General features: G+C 44.9%; 1 protein-coding gene across 25 annotated transcripts in view; it reads right to left on the reverse strand.

Moving 5' to 3' along the window:
- The window catches only part of MICAL3 (microtubule associated monooxygenase, calponin and LIM domain containing 3), a 181,888-nt gene that overhangs the window by 124,238 nt on the left and 38,571 nt on the right, over window positions 1-19,079 (reverse strand). For 2 of the 25 annotated variants that reach the window (XM_063075793.1, XM_063075195.1), the window contains exon 1: window positions 17,948-18,221. The exons of 21 other annotated variants lie outside the window; for them this stretch is intronic. In XM_063075793.1, the coding sequence (XP_062931863.1) occupies window positions 17,948-17,968 (21 nt within the window). In that variant the 5' untranslated portion in view covers window positions 17,969-18,221. Of the gene's footprint in view, window positions 1-12,065; window positions 12,110-13,214; window positions 13,429-17,947; window positions 18,222-19,079 lie in introns of those variants that run through there. 2 more of the 25 variants (XM_063075017.1, XM_063075284.1) reach the window with 2 other exon arrangements.

Below are 19,079 nucleotides of genomic sequence, written 5' to 3' on the forward strand. Positions count from 1 at the left end.
CCGTGATAGATTCTCAGTACGAGAGCCAGGGAATCAAACATATTTCAGTTAAACCCCGAGATAGCCATCGTCCCCTCCTCCTGACAGCTGTATGCTTTCAAAATCCCAGCGTAAAGCAAAGGGTTATGAATCCCAAACCCAATAATTTTCTAAATCACTGATCAAAGATATCAAATAAAATTTATGAAAAAGTGCTTTGGCCTTTAAAACATAAAAGACGGACATCTTACTTGATAGTACCCATGGGACTGCAGTGTTTTAAACATGTCTTGGGATTGATCTTGGCCAAAGCTCTCTATTTTTCTATGCAGAATGTAAGTGAAAGAAGCAATGAAGGGATAGTGGAACCAAAACTTTAGAAATGTTTGGAAGACCAAAGGTCTACAACTTCCCAATATACAACCAAACTGCTTAGGAATGAATACCCTTCCCTGAGCCCATGCACCATACTCACCTTCAGCACTCCGGGACATCTGCACCTTCCTGTGGAGAGCCTGGCTTGGAAAAGGAATGCCCCAAAGGAAAAGCACAAATCCATTAAGAGCAACCAAAAGCCAACTGGGTAAAGGACAAAGGGTAATACAACTGCTCTGACTTCTCATGCCACACTCTTAAATGATGAGGGCACCCAGAGTTCTGTCCTTGACCCTCTTTATTTTTACTTCATTCTAGCACCATCTTTGTAACTCTCTCCTGGACATCTCCATCAGAACACGGAGACACCAAGTGAGGTTACCACAAACTGAACTCTTTACCTTCTCTTCCAACTGCAGCCCTTCTCCTGAATGCAATCCTCATGAAACTGCCATCCACCCACGCAGAATTCCGGGTGTCGCCTCCACACCTCCCTTGCTTCCCACTGCTGGGGCAGGGTGTAGCGGGGACAGCACTGTGCCATGCTTTGTGGGAAGCAGGACAGCACAGGATACATTTCCATTTGTTCTTCCTAAATTTCTCTCCTTTTATTCCCTCCTTTCTTGAACTTCCTTATCTCTACCTGGACTCTTGCAACAGTGTCCTAAATGTAGACTTTTCCTCTAGGTACTTGTGGTTTGTTTGTCTCTTTTCTTGTGGTAAGATATATATAACATAAAAGTTGCCATTTTAACCACTTTACTAAAAAGGTGTACAATTAATTCAATGGCATAAGTCCGTTCACAATGTTGTATAACCATCACTGCTATCTATGAAGGTACTTCAAACATTCATGGGATGATTCGTATTATCTTTTAATTAGATTTTTCCATGAACTTTTAAAAGTATCCTCGTATTTCCAGAATTTTTTCATCATGTACAACAAAAACTCCGTACCCACTGAACAATAACTCCTCATTTCCCTCTAGTCCCTGGTCATCTCTATCTGACTTTCTGTCTCTATGAGTTTGCCTATTCTAGATACCTCATGTAAATGGAAGCACATAACATTTGTCCTTTTGGGTCTGGCCTATTTCACTTAGTGCAGTGTTATCAAGGTTCACCTGCACTGTAACACGTATCACAACTTCACTCCTTTTAGGGCTGGGTAACACCACACTGCAGTACACACTGCCCTGCATCCATCATCTTCCACGGACAGCTGGGCTGCTTCTGCCTTTTGGCCCTAGTGAATGCTGAGGCCATGAACAGGTGTGCACAAGCAGCCCTCCTCAAGTCTGAAGCTGCAGATCATGTACTGTATTTCTTCCAAAGCAGCCTTTCTGAGTAAACGCAGGTAAGTCACTGCCCTGTCTATACACTTTGAAAGACAGCACTACACTGACAGGCTGAACTCCTTGGCCGCCAGCCTGTGATAGGAGGGCAAACCCTGCTCCCCTGTACCCCCTCGCCTCCATGCCCGGCATGCACCGCTTGCTCCAGCCACCCATGTCTGCCTGCTGCTCCAGGAACACACTATGCTCTTTCCTGCACATCTTGTTTTCCCAGCCTAGTGTCAGCCACACTTCCCCTACCTGTGCACACACATCTCTGAACCTCTGCTCATCCCTCAACCTCCTTAAATCTCTGAACTAAAGTAGATGATGAATAGGAACCCACTTGCTGGTGAGGGCCTTAGTGTCACATCTTCTCTGAGCCCTTCCCCGAACGACTTTGCTCTTTCCTTCTTCCTGGGTACAGACAGATCTCTCCTCTGCTGCCCAAGCACCTCCTACTACACTCTGGGCTCCTAGAGCGCCCAGGTTTCTCTCAGTCAGGTTTCTATTCCAGAATTTAGCAGAACACCAGACCCACAACACACGTTCAGATCCTTATGGAATGAATTAAAGTTCTGGTTTATATGTGCATACTTTCAGTACTCAAGATAAACTGTGGGTTTTTTTTTTTTAACATGTCTTTACATAGTTTATTACATGCCACATAGTACGGTGAACATACTCATCCACTTGCAATAACGCTACCCCAATGCAAGGAATAATTAGCACTGTCAGAAACATCTGCTATACATATGTTGTCACAGAGTGTCACATACACCCAGTGTGGTGAACACATTCATTCACTGAAATAAGACTCTCTGACTCACATGTGCAAGTAGCATTTAAGAAACACCTTTTATAAATGAGACTTAATAGAATGTAGTACACGCACAATACTTTGGTGGACACATTTGTTTACTGAAATGATACTGTCCTGATGCAATGAATAACTAGAACTCTGAGAAAGGTATTTATACATGCAGCTTTCCATACTACAGTACCACCCTGATGCAACAAATGACTAGCACTCTTAGAACTTCTTTTGATAAGTTGTGTTTTTAAAAAGCAGTAGAAATACTTGTGGGCCCAATATTTTGTTTTTAAAACCAAGTGTAAGTTGGGTTGTTAACTTCCAATCCTACACAGAATTAAACCTGAGAAAGGAGCAATAAATAACCACATTTTTTTCAAATGCTTCCCTCTACAAACATGCCTAAAGCCCCGTCTGTTCTCTGCTTCAGAAGGAACACACTCTTTAAAACCTAATGTCTACATGTCACCGAGAAAATTCTCATTTTCAGTAAACATAAAAAAATGTGTACAAACCAATAAGGAAAAAACACACCAAATGAAAAACGTGCAAAAGATTTGACCAGGCACGTCATAAAAAAGGACATTCCAATTGCCAAAAACTATGAACAGGTGCTTGATATATTACTCATCAAGAAAATGTTGATTAAAACCACAGTGACCTAATATAACACACCCTCCAGAATGACTAAAATTAAAGACTGATGACACCTGGAGTGGGCAATGATAGGAACAACTGGAGTGCTCAGACACTGACCATGTAAACTGGTACAACCACTTTGGAAAACCAGAGATGGTTCTTGAAGCTAAACATACATCTACACTAAAACTCAGCAATGCTATCCTTCAGGATAAGTCCGACAAAAATGAATGTCTGTGTTAAAAGACAAGTACAAGAATGTTCACAAGAGCCTTATTCATAATACTCCAAAATAGGAAACTATCCAAATGACCACCAACAACATGATAACTAGGTTGCAGCGACAGTCACACAACAGAGTCCTTTGCGGCAGTAAGAAGGAATGAACTACTGCAACATACAGCAACACAGATGAAACTCAAAGATTAGTGTACAGCAAAAGGCGGCAGACACACAAAAAGCACACACTGCATGACTCCATCATATGAGCATCAAGAACAAACAACTCAGATCTACGGTACAGAAGTCAGTCAGGACAGGGGTTACCTGGGCAGGGCAGGGTGGAGGTGGGGGGGCTTTGGAATCCTGATCTGGATGGTAGTGCTGCTTCACCTTGGTTAAGCTGGTAACCGAGCATCCCCAGTTAGAGTTCTGAGTTAGAACGAGACATAAGGAGAACTTTCATAAAATATGGAAGGCAGAATTGAAAGCAGTGGCATTACTCTCTGAAGTTCTTCACAGTCAAACATGATGGACAGAGATGTCGCTGCTTGGCAGGTTTCAGCTTGTCCTCGTTCTCCTCTACACTGCATCCAGCTCTTCTCCCTCGTGGCTGACCCTGGTGACCAACAACAGCCCAGGCCCCCACCAGACCTTGGCTGTGGACCCACTGTACAGTAGCCTCCCATAGCAACGGCTGTGCACATAGCTCTCCAGGAGCGCCCTTTGGTGGCCTCGCTCCAGCAACACACATGTGTGGCTTCTAAGCTTTCCCTGTAAGCTCTTACTTGTCCACCCACACCAGTGCTTCAGGTGGACCGGCTAACAGCTGCTCTCTGACCTCCTGACCTCCCCATCTGGATGTCTACTTCCCTAACTCCTCCCACAATTGTTTAAGGTCTAATACCTTTAATAAGTCCCTTATCCCTAAAATTTCAGTGGATCAGCTCCCCTGACTGAATCCTGTTGGACACACAGATGTTTACAAATACAAAAATTTGAGTTGTACACTCAAGATCTGTGCACTTTATGGAACATGTTATGCTCCCATTAAGAAAAAAAGGCAAACAAAAACAAGTGTTCTGAGAGAACAGCAATCTGAGGGATGGCCAGCAGCATACATGAACAGAATCAACACTGTGCCTCACATACTAAGGAAGAACCCAACACAGTACTTACTACTTGGCACAGATCTGGCAGACAGCTGGGAGCCCCATGGCTGTGGCTTCTGACCAGAGCCAGGGTTGTGTGCTTTACAAATAGCAAATAGGATACATGCTCCCTGCCTGGCAAGCTACCAACTCCCTGGAACCAAGTTCTGTAGTCCAGCCTGAATTTCCCCCTTTGAAGAACCCTGAATGCAAGGTGAGTTTAGGGTCTCTAAATGGGCAGAAAGGGCCATGTGGGGGAAGGACAAAGAGGAGTCACAAATCCAGCCGGTGGCACTCAGAACCTGCACTCTGATGGCGCTATGCCATTCTCAGATGTAGATGCTCCTTGGCGTCCCTTGCACAAGAACATACCACTGAGGTGTACACCTGAGCATCCCCAAAGCATCAGTTTTCCAGGCAGAAGACCAACTTGTCTTGCCATCTTTCACCACACTCAGCAAATGTCAGGCCCTGTGCTTGGCATTACATTTACACTGGCGAATGAAAACATAGTGGCTGTCCTTAGGGAACTTACTGTCTAGTGGAGAATATAAATAAACAAGCAGGTGAACAAGGATTTAACTGCAAAATATGGTTGCTAGGAAGGAAATGCACAGGTTACAGTGACAGAATAATAAGAGAGGCCCAAAGACGAGTGGGTCATGGAAGCTTTTCTGAGCAGGTAATTTGAAGCAGAGGTCTGAGGGAACAGCACATGTTCAGTCCTGAATCCTTTCGTAGGTTTCCTCTGAGGCAGATTCTTAATGTCACCTTCCTCTAGAAGGGTGGAGTGACATCTGTCCATGTATCCCCAACCCTACCATGTATGCAGGTAGCACCCCACCCTTCTCAAAGTACTTTCACATAGACTATGCCTCTTCTCCTCACACAATTCTGAGTATGGAAGGCAGATGCTAATGCCTCCTCTTGATAGATGAGGAAGAAGAGACAGGAGAGGTGAAATAACTTGTCCCAAGTCACGTGGCAAGCCACCAATGGCATCTGGTTAAAGGGTAAATCTTCTGCATTTATGGCCCTCTGCTTCCTTACATAGTGACCATTAAGTAGACCAAAGAAATACTCCCTAACTCTTCTGTTGTAGAGTCCTCCTGTCAATCCTCCAGGGACATTATTTTAATTGCAAAATGCCAAAGTCTAGCTTCCCCCCATCTACTTCAATCCCATACTGGTTTAAAAAAAAAAGATGGATTGCTACCAAAGACAGATAGCTAACTTTACCACATCCCATGCTGACCTGGCACCTACAAAGTTTGATTATTCCCTAGTAACCATTACATGACTGCCTCCTCAGATTTGTGAGTTCCTGGTAGCGAGGACCATGTCTTATCTGACTTCCAGAACTAAAGCAGTCAAGACATGAATGAAGCAAACGAATCACTTACAAAAAACCCCCATAGATATGTTCATTCAATTATGTTTCAATTTAAAAAAAAAGCTCTCTGTAAAACTGTGTAAGGTGACATCAATCATTTCCAAAGGAGCCAAATACTTCTTTCTACACTTAGAAATGAAAAGATCTTCCTGACTGAAGAGGGAGTTCGGAAACTTGGCTCCTATCTTTATATTAGAGCAACTTCCCTCCTCGGCAGCAAATAGTCCTATGCACTAGTGCCTGCCTACTGCCAGAAACAGTTACACCACTCAAGGACCTGTGGAAACATTGGACACCCAATTCAAAAGACCTCTGGGACCAACAGCACTGCTGCACACACTGACAATGTGAGCCCCTTTGAGCAGGCACAGAAGCATGAACTGTCTGCACCAAAGGTACTCCTGTTCCTCCACGCAGCCCTGGGAGTCACAGACCACAGCTGGCAGTCTCATGCCGTCCATGGCCTGAGCATGCCTTCAGGTAACTGGAGAAGGCCCTAGACGTCATGACTCTGAGGCCAAGGTCAAAAGCCTGGCAAGGAAGTGCCAGCATCTGATTTTCTCAATATATCAATCACCAGCCAATTTAGTATCTGCCCTTTCTGGAGCAGTTGGATACAACTTCAAAAACAAGATTTCTTACAGGTGAAAAAGTGTTTGTGAGCCAGCCTATCAAGCAGAGAACTGATCTTGTTGAAGGCTGTTAAATCCAGACAACACAACTTTAGGAAAGCCAAACCAAACCCAAAGATCAATGAGCAGGGAAGGACTAGTTCCGTAAACTTTTCCAGTCTAGTGGCAGAATATATGGAAGACTGTAACACAGTTGGGAGCAAAAGAATAAAAATAAACTCATCACAAGGAAAGGCAAAGGTAGCATAAACCCAAGGACGTATATATAAAAAAGCAATGGCAGTCTGACAGGGAATCAGAAGGGGAACAAGGCTGACAAGGGGGTAGAAATTAGCTATAGAATACTCAAACAGTTAAAGAACATTTTCTAGATCTGTGTACTAATTTCTCAAAGGAAAAGCTGTAAGCCCAGCCTCAGAGGACAGACCAGTGTCAAATGTTCATCAAGAGCTATTTAATTAGGGTAGGGTGAATTACCCAAAACAAGCCAAAGCCGTGTAAACTCCCATATCAGAATGCTAGATAGAATGAAGGGTCAACCCATTGCTCCCCACATGCCCACTAAGAAAAGCACAAGGCATTCACCTAGGTCCAGAGGCCACAGGAAGAATGGACCACACAGAGCATCTCTTCCACCCACTGTACCAGGCACAGCAGGTGCTTTATTAACACCGAACAGACTCCACAATTCACCTGGTTCTCTTAGCCTTATGAGTATAATAAGCCTTCATTTTGGTTACTGGGGGAAAAACAAGGCTCAGAGCTGCTCCACACCATTTTTTTCTGGCATGCATTTGCCCTAAGAGACTCAGAAGATTCCTGCCTAGAGAGGTTCCATCATCAGAAAAGTGAACAACAGTACCAGCATCAGCCAAGCTGAAAACTAGTCACCCATGGTGGGTGGAGATGAAGCGTGTCAACCAGTGGGTAATGGTGTGGCAGGCCATGATCTTGAGCGCTTCACCATTCTCAGCTTTTCTGGAGAAAAGTGCGTGGGGCTTGGAGAGAGGCCCAATGGACTGAAAAGGCTGTCAGCTGACCCCACAATTGGGTTCTTCCCAGGAGACAAGGGGCTCCCCTGCAAAGATGGAAGTTAAGAGAGGAAAAGCAGAGACAAGTTGAGTTTCAAATGCCACACTAGAGCAATAGGTGTCAGTGTTCATAAATTAAGATGAGCGACTGTGAGCATAACTGACTCCATCTTGAGCTCTTACCACTTGTTATGTGAGAGCTCTGCCCATAAAGTTACATAGTAACTAAGGGAAAGGTAGTTAGAACAATAGATAGAAACTGCTGACTGTATAGAAGAAATGATTAAGTATCAGTGTAGCAATAAGCCAGCCTGGCCACCTGCACCAACATTTAGAGCTAGCTACATTAAGCTTGTTTATGAGCTGCCTATATAAACCTGAGTTCAGCTGTGAGATAGCACGGACAAGCGTGGCATGTGCCTTTGGGTTGCCTTTAGTCTGACCAAATTACGTATGAGTAAGTTACCCTGTAATAAAGTTGTATGCTTTATTGCATGGAATGGCCTATTTCATTTTTCAGCCTTGAGATACCTTTCCAGTTAGAGGTGGACAGTCTGCCCCGGTACATCTTCAGACATTTAGGCAATTCTTAATTTGAGAAAAAACTACCATGTGCTTTATATATGTCATGTTTGGGGTATATGAACTAAGAAAGTAAGAAAAAGGAAAATATATTTTACAATACTCTGAGATTAGCTCTTTGGTCAGCTTTTGGTATACATGAATCTCATTAGAATCATCAAAGAACTTAAAAATATACCAATGTCCAGGGCCCACTCCAGACTCATCAAATCAGAATCTCTGTGATGGCATGGGGGAGGTGTGTGTCACCATCCCCACAGCTAATTCTATCACGCAACCTACGGCTGAGAGGAAGGGAAACAGAAGGCAAATCTGGGAATGCAGCACATGGTCAGCTGAATAATCAGAGGTTCATCCACCTTCAAACGGGCCTACATATGTGTCAACCATCTATTTGGCAAATCTCTATTATCCCTAACCCTTAAAACAACAACAAATGGAGAGCTGCCCAACCAAAGAATTTAGTAATGTTCCACAGAACTCAAGGGAACGATGTAGCTAATCTCTGAGTGTGTATGTTTTGTTCAGGAAAATGTAAACCAGCTGTAAAGTTCTGTCTCTCCTGGGGTGAAGTGACCCCAAAACATGTCCAAAGATAGCCCAGTGATTGTATGTTTGCAGGGAAGCACAGAATTAAGCCCAATCCAAGTGGGCAAAGAAAGACCGTGGACTGAGTGACTTGCTGCCAGGCTTTACTGTTTCCTCTGGTCCAACAAATCAAAGTGCTGGAGGCTCCAAGAAGGGTAAATATAGCCCAGCCCCACCAACAACAGCTGTGTGGGCTAGGAAAGATGCCTGTCCAGTCCTCTGTCCCGCCAATGACGCCTCCGGTGAGACACACTTCACCTCCTCCACTTATCCACGGTGGTGTGGCTTTTTGGAAATGACTATTAAGGTCAGTGCTAATTCAACATCATGAACTGGCAATGATCACATGCAAAATCTAAGAAGAAAGGCTCTTAGATGCTCAGAGATTTCACCAAGTCTGAAGGCAGTCACCAGTGGATCCCTGACAAAAAATTTTAAAAAGGGTACTGCTATTGGTGTTGTCTGCTGCAGAAACTCCCTGAAGGAGCCTGGCCTCTGCACTAGGCTTCCAGGTGACCTAAGCAGCTATAGATGACAAGTATCTAGTAATTCTAGTAATTCTGCTGGGCAGTGCAAGGTGAACCAAGCCCAAAGCAGTCCTGGAGAGTTCAAGTCTGGCTGGTACTACCCTATGAGATTCAGGCCAGACCTGCTCTGCTGGTCACCAGCAGCCCAAATGTTCTTTCTGCACCAAAGCAGGCCCAGTAAGGTCCAAGGTGAAAGCAGATCTCATCAAGGCCACTCAAGAGTAAACTCTCAAGTGGCTTTTGCACTTTAGGCCCTTTACATCAGAGGCAACACTCTGAGACTGTACCATGCCCTTCATCCACACATCATAGTTTACCTCCATGCTGGAAGCAAGCTGACACCAGGAAAATTTCCTAGGCTCTGCGACGAACTGAGTGAAATTTTTCTCATTATTATTTATTTTCCTGAAATCAGCTTCTCTTCCTACCCTTTCTTGGGCCAGTAGAATATAGTTTATTTGAAAATGCCTCTACACTTTTCTTAGCAGAGAAGATTAAGGCAAACAGACCAAAATCTCTTCAGTGCAAGTATTACTTGTGCTCTCATGAAAAACAAAGGCTCTTTCCATATCTGAGAAGTCCCGCTACTGTAAGAGCCTGAGACTGAGCTTTATGAATAAATCAAAGCAATTTGCAGCCATGGCTCTGCTCTCACCTTTCCCCATCTTGTTTGATAGCATGAACTGCAGGAAACAAAAGAGCAAGAGTTCTGCTGTCTGCTCTTCTTTGGCCTGTCCCATAGAGAAAACAATCAGTTTGAGTTTTAGGCCATGACATCATCAGCTACCAATCAACACAGAGAAGGTGGGGCAGGTTTTGTCTGTGAAATCAACCACTGCAATTGTCCAACTGCAAAGGGAAGCACAGGTGTGAAGAGGGACAAAAGCTTTTCTATAGAAAAAAACACTCAGAAACCCAAAATCCCCTAGGCATAAGCAATACCATCCAGGAATGTACCTATACCCGCACCCCTGTCCACCTCCGACCAAGACTGCCAGTGGAAGCCTCTGTGCCACGAGGTAGCCAATGGCATCTTACCAGTGCTCCCTGCCAAAGAAAGAGTCAGAGTTTTAAGAAGTTGTTTATTGTTACCTGAGGGAGAGGGAGGGAGGGAGAGAGAGAGAGAGAGAGAGAGAGAGTGTATGTGTGTGTGTTCATTCAAACAGGGTTCCAAAGCACTGAAGGAAGTGGAAAATAAAAGTAAAAGACTTCGGTCGATCAAGACATTAGTTAAAATCCCTACCCAGAAACTAAACAACTTTTACTTGTGCATCACAGCTGGAGGGTCTCAGGACTTGGTTATTTTCAATCAATTTTCCTCTCAGAAAACACTTGCCATCTTATGAATGAAGCAGTTTAGCTAAGGTTAGAATATGCAAGCAGAGAGGGGGTGGTGGTAGCAGCAGCCACAGGGCTCCAGGAGAGCACGGAGAGAAGGAGAAAACTTACAGAGCAAATATTGTTTACAACTGCAGAGCCAGGCTAATGTGATCTCTCCACCCGTTCAAGCATATTATTACATTAGGTCCTGAACAATAAAGTCGGAGGCAGGGACAGTAAAGCCAACCCAGCCTCCGCTTTGCTAATGGCACGAGGGCAACATTCCATGCAAAGTTTGCCCCAGCAACAGTGTGTGCCAGTCCTCTTGGGAATCTACCAGCTGAGACTGCTGGGCACAGCCAGGCAGCAGGGAACACAAGCATTTAACTGATTAAAGGCCAAACAGACTAGGTTTCAAGAGACGGGTGCTGTACCAGTCCATGTACAGCTATATGAGAAACTGAATTTTGAACCGAAAATAGGGTGCAACCGAGCATGTTAAGAGAAGCACAGGATACTGGGTCCTCAAACGGACATCCGAGGATGGGGCATGCCACAGTGGTGGGAGGTGGAGGAAGCCTAGGCAGGAGCAGGTTCAAATAATAGTTACTGAGAAATCACTGTACTGTTTACTTCTGGTAATATCGCATCACACCTGAGATCTTAAAACTTACTACAAATGATAAACATACTGCCAAATGCCATTAGACATGAATGGCTCACTCATACACAGTGGGACCCGGTTATTTTTTTAAACAGCATGACTAGGTATCAAGCTAAGATTAAGTCAATAAATACATGATCTAATATTTACTTCAAGCTAGACTCAATCTATACCCTTTAGGGCTTGCTGCTGTCAACTGTAATTCTCCATGACTGCCAGGAGAAAAGACTTAGATCCACTCACACTGCCATTTAGACTTTACCTCTTCCCAGAGTTGTTTCCCTGGTGCAGGAAAGGTCCACCTGCCTCCACACTTCCTTCCGGGTCCAGCCTGCCCAGCAATGCAGTGACAGCCTGCCAGCTGACAGCCTGAGTCTGGAACCCTCTGAGAGCCTGGGTTCCCTTTGCTCGCATCCACTAATATATGTGAAAATCTAAATTAGGGAAACACCTTGAGCTCTGGGCCCATGTCAAAGTTCCCCTTGCCCAGGCTGAAGGTAATGTCCTTTGGCTAGCTCCCCTGAAGCATGTGGAGCCATCTTCCAAGTGCCTCTCCCACAAACTGGATCTGTGTGGGTAGGATAGGCACCTGCTACAGGAAAAAGAGCCAGAATGAAGTCACCAACAATAAAACAAAAGGAAGGTTTGCACAAGGGACTGCTTTCTTCTCCCTGAGACTTGGACATCAAGGAGTAATGTGGACCCACTTCCCAAGGAGAGAAAGGAGCCCTGTTCCACACAGACCTGACAGCAGCACCAGCACCTCAGCTCCACCATGCACTCCCACCCACCCAAGAAGGCCTTCCGCCCAGCTCACCACATCAGAGACCACAGACAAGGCTTCTCTTCTGCCCAGAGATCAGAGAAAGAAGGGATGAGAGAAAGAGGCTATATTTAGCTAGCAGACCAAGATAAAAGGAATGACATGAGTCACACATGCAACCGCTGCATGAGCCCCTAACTACTACTTGGCCCAGCGGAAGGTCCATCCACAAGCCACATCAGGGCAGAATCAGAGCTGGGAGCAGTTTGCTGAAGAGATAACTACTTTCTTAGGTCATAAGGAAAAGGCAGCAACAAGCCCAGAGGAATACAAAAGCATTAACCATATTAAGTTATTCAAAATCTGGTCTGAAAGTTAGGACAGAAAATGCTCCCTAGTAAAAACAGGTACTAAATATTAGGAGCAAGATATGACAAACAGGTGTAAATTACCTAAAGCAGGGAGCACATCAAGTACTTTGAGTGTTCACTCCCACCCCCTCTGGCTATCCCAGGGAGCTTCATGGAAGGGTCTCTTGCCAGTTTCAACCCAAACAGCTCCCCCTGCCTCTGCCTAACAGCCTGGAATGCCAGGGAAGACTTCATTTTCCTTGGCTTAGGGGAGACAAACCCCTACTTCTTAAAAGAGCAAACGCAAGGGGAATGAGGCAGCTGCAGACCACCCCAGAGCAGCCAGCCAGCTCACGGTTTGTCCTCTGCTCTGCAGCCAGTGTGCTTCCTGGGTGAGACCACTGCCTAGGCTGCGTCTGCACAGTATGAATGTGACTCAGGGGAGTTTCTTTCATTTAGTGCAAGGAGAGTTATCTTGTAAGCGGGACACATCTTTCTATATACGTGCAAAAGATCTCTCAGGCAGAGCAAGAATACTTACGCCCAGTTCTAGACATGTCTCAGCACCTGAAACACTGAACCATCTGTTTGCCACACACATGCAGACAGATGCTCTGCACACATGTGTGGACACAGGCACATACACATTCACAAACACATACATCTCCAGAATCACTAGGGGACACACATCCAAAACCACCAAGTGATTTGGCAAGTTGCTCTTATCCGGAACATACAGTAAAAGCCTATATTTAGTGGTGATATTTTAATGAGGGTTATTTATTTTTCTTTTCTCTGTTCCTAAAATGCACTCTACTCTGTGTCCACTTATCACAGGAGGACCACAACTGACCTGAGCGAGCAGGACGCAGGTTCTTGCCAGCTGCTTATTTTTAGCTTCTGGTCTTTCCTGCCTGCTTCCCCGGGGAGTGCCCCTCCCTCTGCTCCACAGCAGACTCCTCACTGGAGCACAGGATCCTGACACCAAGCAGGAAGGGGGGCTGTGAGAGACCTGCCAACGCCTCGCCACACTTCAGACTTCAAAGAGTATGGATGAGGAGCTTGGACTAAAAGTGGGAAGAAGGAAATTTTTTAAATCACAAAGAAAGTAGGAGCATTTCTTCAGAAAAGAAATACTGTATATAAAATGTTTGTTGTCCCTCTGAGATTGGAAAGGTCAAAGCTGCAGTGCCACGTGGCTGGATCGGCACCCCTTCTCCGCTTTGTTCTCCCAGGTCAGCCTGTGGCTACTCACAGCTGATGCTACAGCCCAGCTCCTGAAGTTCGGGCTGCACCAGCCAAGACAGGTGCCTCTCACCCCAAAGAGAGCAATGAGATGGACAGCGTTTTCCCTTTACAAAGCAGGTATTCAAAGTAAAGAGATGCTCCAAGGAAAGATGAATAGACTCGAGTTCCCGCCTCATTCTAAACTCCAAGATATGGCCCTTTCACTAACCCTCATAGCATGATATACATGCAGCTGTTACAGAATCATCCACATAAACTGAAAAGTGAATTCCGTTCATTCTGATTTTTCACTGACCTGTTGTTGTAAAATCAGAAATACAGAAAAAAGTCTCAATCCCCTTTAAGAGTTAAAATTTTTTAACATAAGGTTCAGAGAGAGCAGGTGAAATTGATGCAATACATATAACATGGGATACCATTTATTTTTAATTTTTTTTAAATCAAGAGTAAAAGAAATGATAGTCCAGCTAGTAAACTCAGTAATTTTCATCTTCAAAGAGCTTGAAATACATCCTCATATTCCATGTCTCCAGATGGACATCATATATTCGACAGCAAAAAGTAAAAAATAAATTGTCAGTGTACATCTAGGACACCAACTCTAAGGCCTCCAGGTTTTCAAGCCTCTGTTCCTACAAAGTAAATGCACAACAGCTAAGAGCCCACACGCTGACCTGCCAGGTGCCTGCGCGACCCCATATCCCCTCCCACTGACTGCTGCTGGAGAAAAAATAATTTTGCAATTTGAAAAGTCCCTGCCCCCCTCCCCAGTCCTGCTCTGGCGTGGGGATGGACAGCAGGTGGCCTTGCTCCCTCCATGCCGCAGCTGTTCCCTGGAAGCAGCTCCCTTGGTGGCAGGGTGGGAGCTGGGAGGATGTTGCCACCCCCTGCTGACTTTCTAGGTGTATTCCTGAGGGCTCCCAGCATGGGTATTTAGGTTAGACTCCACCTTTTGGTAGTTTGTTTTTGTGCAGCCTAAACACTGAGGCTGGGGTGAGGGTGAACAATGCTCTCCCTCTGTCAAGCTCCTGCTCCTCCCAAGTCCGCCCATAGGGGCTGGCTAGTTAGCTTAGTTGGTTAGAGCATGGTGCTAATAACACCAAGGTTGAGGGTTCAATCCCTGTACCTGCCGGCCACCAAAAAAAAAAAAAAAAAGATTATGAAAGCACCCAAGTCCCTCCCATCAGCCCAATGGCAATGAATACCAGGTGCTCCTCCCTGAGACACTTACAGCCCATCCTGGAAATCAGGAAACAATACAAGGGGCAGATGAAACATGACTCTAAGAAAGTTGTCTCTATTTTGTCCCTTTTATAAAACAGAAGGTATCCCAAAGATTCAACAAGCATCTAATTACAGTAACTAAAAGTTCTAGCTACGGCCAAGCACAAACGCATTCTTTTTGTAACATCCAGCAACCACTTACAGGCCACTGACCTGCCAAACACTTCATCACATGCACTACCTGCATTATCTCATTTTAGCTTCAGAATAACATTGTAAGTGTAATGTTATCCCCATTTTAGAGATCAGGCAATCAAATTAAGTTTCAGGGAAGACAACTAACTCCCCCAAGGCCACACACAGACAGTAAGTGATAGAGCTGGAAGATCTGATCCACCGAAGGTTGGCTGGTTCCAATGCCTGTGCCCCTTCCTCAAATGCTGCCTCACTTGGTGGACTCAAGTCATTCTGTCCTCTCTTACTTTTTCTTGCCCTTTCTATAATAAACTTTCATGAGTGTGCACGACACCTCTCATTCAATTCCCTTTATTCCCTGATAAATTTTTAAATAAATGGTGACTGTCAATCTACAGATATTGATTAGTGTCTGCTCTGTGCCAAGGTTGTATCAGATGTTGCAAAGAGATCCAAACAAAAGATGAATTTATGGAGCAGAGGAAGAAATAGTGAAACAGTCAGCTAATAATAAAAAGTGATAAATAAGTACAACATGAGACGTATAGGCAAATGTATCTCTGTACACACATAAATCAGCTGGAGATCCTGTTACAATGCAAGTACGGACTGGGTGAGGCCTGATGAGATGCAGCATTTCTAACAGGCCCCTGGGCAATGCCCATGCTGCTGGTCACTTTAGTACTTTAAAAGACTACCTGGTCTACGAAGGTAGAGAAACGAATCAAAAACAGAGCCTTTAGAGGACTGAGTAGAATTTGGAGAAGTGAGGGGATGGAGTGTCTTCGGAAACAGAGAAAATAGTATTTTAGGTGGAGGGGGAAAGAACTCAGGCAAAGGAGAAGCAAAAATGCACAAATCATTCACGGTGTAGTTGTATCTTTAAAAAAAAATATATTCCTAGACTATATCGCACTCGATTGCCAGAAATTACAAGACTTAATTCTCTTTAAAGAATCCTTAATTCTCTCTGAAGAGTCTCCTATGACTAGCCTGAGAATCATTTCTAGGTAGGAAATGACTTGTTTGCTGATCTAAAAAAGAGTAGTACTCGTAATAAACACCTTGTAGAAGGTAGCACCAACTACTCCACTACTTGGTGATGCTCAGAGGTTTAAAGCCATGAACTTTGGCACACACCAAGCCACTAGTCAAAGAATGTTTCATGAGACATTTTTAAATACTTACCATCCCATAATGAACAGGAAAGGAAATCCCACTGTCAGCTCCACCCTATGTCAGCCTCCTAACACGGGTCTCCCAGGAGAAGGGCCAGAATAGTGGTCTCTCCCACTGGCCGTCTGGTGATGTGGCCAGCTTCCTGGCTGGGCCACTTCCTCCACGGTCTCAAAGTGGCACTGCCCTTACTCAACAAGTTCTTCAGCAACAAGAAATGAATGCCCAGACTGTAAGGAAAGGTCACCCCAATGACCCTACAGGGTTCACACTGTGTTTGTGAAGAGGCAGGGTGGGGTGGCCGGGGAGCACTGGGCTTGAAGCATGGGACAGGGATCTGAATTAGGGCTCTGTAGTTTAATAAGCTATATAACCTTTCTAAATCTGTTTTCACATTTATAAAATGAAAATTGTAATCCAAGATCTATCTACCTTACTGCTGTGGATAAAATTCAGCACAGGAAAGTGCTTTGCATGCTGTGAAGCACTGTAAACACAGTGCCTCACTCCTGGAGGCTCTGAGAGACAAGAAAGGCCCTCTGACACTCTTCTTTTCATGTCAAACTCCACTGTGTTTCTAGTATTTATCATCCCTACTTCACAAAAGGAAAAACTCAAAGGACAGAGAATAAACCATGAACTTGTTCAATGTCAAACACCAAATCCATGACTGTTGAAATGACCGCTAAAGACTGCCATGAAGTCAAATGTTTTTCTGTTATGGAATAATAAGAGAGTAATTAATTTGCCTCTAGAAAATCAGTATTTTAACATTTCCTATAGGTTCCTTGCAAGAGTCAGATCACTTAGAACTCAACTCCTGTTATCTGACACAGGAAAACCCAAGTTGAGTTGATTGGAAGAATGGGAACAAAATTCCAGCAGCTTATCAGACCACACATTCTTGAATATGAAACTTGTTTGGGCAAGGATTCAGTTTCCTCTTCTGTAAAAAGACAGGACTAGACTAGCTAAGTAATAAAACCTTTTGTTAGCAGCCAATCCCTAACATCTAGAACAGGTGAAAGCTGCTCTAAGTAGGGGTAAGTGATCCCCAGCCTCCCCTATATATACCCCATTCTCCTCTCTCCAGACCCTTTCAATAATCTTTTCATTTCCTTGAGGAATCACCAAGGAAATCCCCAGCATCCAGATGAAGACCTCTGGAGTCAGCGAGCAGCTGTGGTGTCTCGAGGGAGCACGGCAGGTGTATGAACAAAGTAAGCTGGTGCCCCCCCCTCAAATTTCCCACTATATCCCACTCACCAGACTTTTGAAATGTGCGGCAATTCTAGAGTTGAGGAGGCAGAACTAAGGCAACCTGGGGACACTTTGTGGGGAGAGAGAGGAAAAGGAGTAGGAATAGAAAGAGGAAAGAGGAAAGAATCAAACATGAAGAGGCTCAACAACCAACCACTCACATGCCTCACACACAGAACGAGTCCGAGCTTTTGTGACCTACTGCTAAGGTGAGGGAGCCATGGGGAGGGACATCCACGCGTAAGCTGGTGTGTCATACAGAGCACTGAGGAGCACGGTCCCGGGAGGGCATCACAAGCTGCAGGACTCACCTGGCAAGTAAAAGGAAACTGTCCCTGTGGGAAGTCCTAGAAAGAGCACAGGGGCTGGGGGCCTGGGAGACCTCAGCTGAATTCCAACTCTGTCCCTTTCCTATCCGTGTGATTTGGGAGGAGTTTCTTAACCTCTCCGTTTCCTTTTCTAACAAAAGAAGACAACACCTACCTCAGAGGAAAGCTGTGCCATGTGAAGTGCCTCTCACAGCGCCCGACACACAGCAGATGCTCGATAAAGGCTAGAGATGACAATGATGACGATGACGACGGGGACTCAGCCTTCCATCCTCAACTTGAGGAAACTGATGACAATGCCAAGTCCAAAATCTTTCGTTCAACAGGTCTCACCAATGCAAGGTGAATGCACTCACTCTCAGCCCTGAAGGGCTTGCAGTGTCCTTGGTGGAAAGTTCTCTCCTGATGTCTTCCCTCCTTCCTCTGAATCAAAAGGAAGACACCTACCTCCAGGCACCTGAACCCGATCTGAAGACAGACAAAAACATTCAGCTAACTTTCTCATATCCACAAGGCCTGAACCAGACTCCAGGGGAAAAAAATAATAAATTAACTAGTAAAATAAACTGAACACAAAAACCTCTCTGAAACCAACCCCAAGGACGGCTTACAGCAAGAATTGACATCGTCACTGATTTCCTGACTTTTATTCTTCCCACCTCAAGAACACCTTCTGGGAGTGGGGTGGGCAAGGCAACTCTACGGGAGCCAGGAGCACCCTTCCCCAGGAAAAATGGGAAATGAGCTGGCAGGAAAGACCAGATGACAGGTATATGTGAATTGCTGAGCCCCCTGGCCTCCCAGGAGGAATATATCTTTGCTGCCCTGGTGTCTGGATATAATACTCTCTGGTACAAGGGGATATGGGGGCGTGAGGGTGGGGGTTGGGTGACACCAACATCCCAATAGCCAACAAACAAGAAACCCCTTGCTCTAGCGCACAAGAAAAAGAAGAGAGTCATTCAAGGAACATGAGGAAGGAGTGATATTTATATAAAACATGGGGTTAGAAAGATGTAATATAAGAGGGCCGAGCCCGTGGCGCACTCGGTAGAGTGCTGCGCTGGGAGCGCGGCGACGCTCCCGCCGCGGGTTCGGATCCTATATAGGACTGACCGGGCACTCACTGGCTGAGTGCCGGTCACGAAAAAACGACAAAAAAAAAAAAAAAAAAAGATGTAATATAAGAAACTGACTGTAAAATAAGGTGGGAAATCCCCCCTTGCTAGCATATAAGCTCTATGACAGTAAGACTTATCTGTTTGGTCACTGCTATTATCTTTAAC

Source organism: Cynocephalus volans, chromosome 1 (assembly GCF_027409185.1).
Source record: "Cynocephalus volans isolate mCynVol1 chromosome 1, mCynVol1.pri, whole genome shotgun sequence".
NCBI classification, from domain to species: domain Eukaryota; kingdom Metazoa; phylum Chordata; class Mammalia; order Dermoptera; family Cynocephalidae; genus Cynocephalus; species Cynocephalus volans.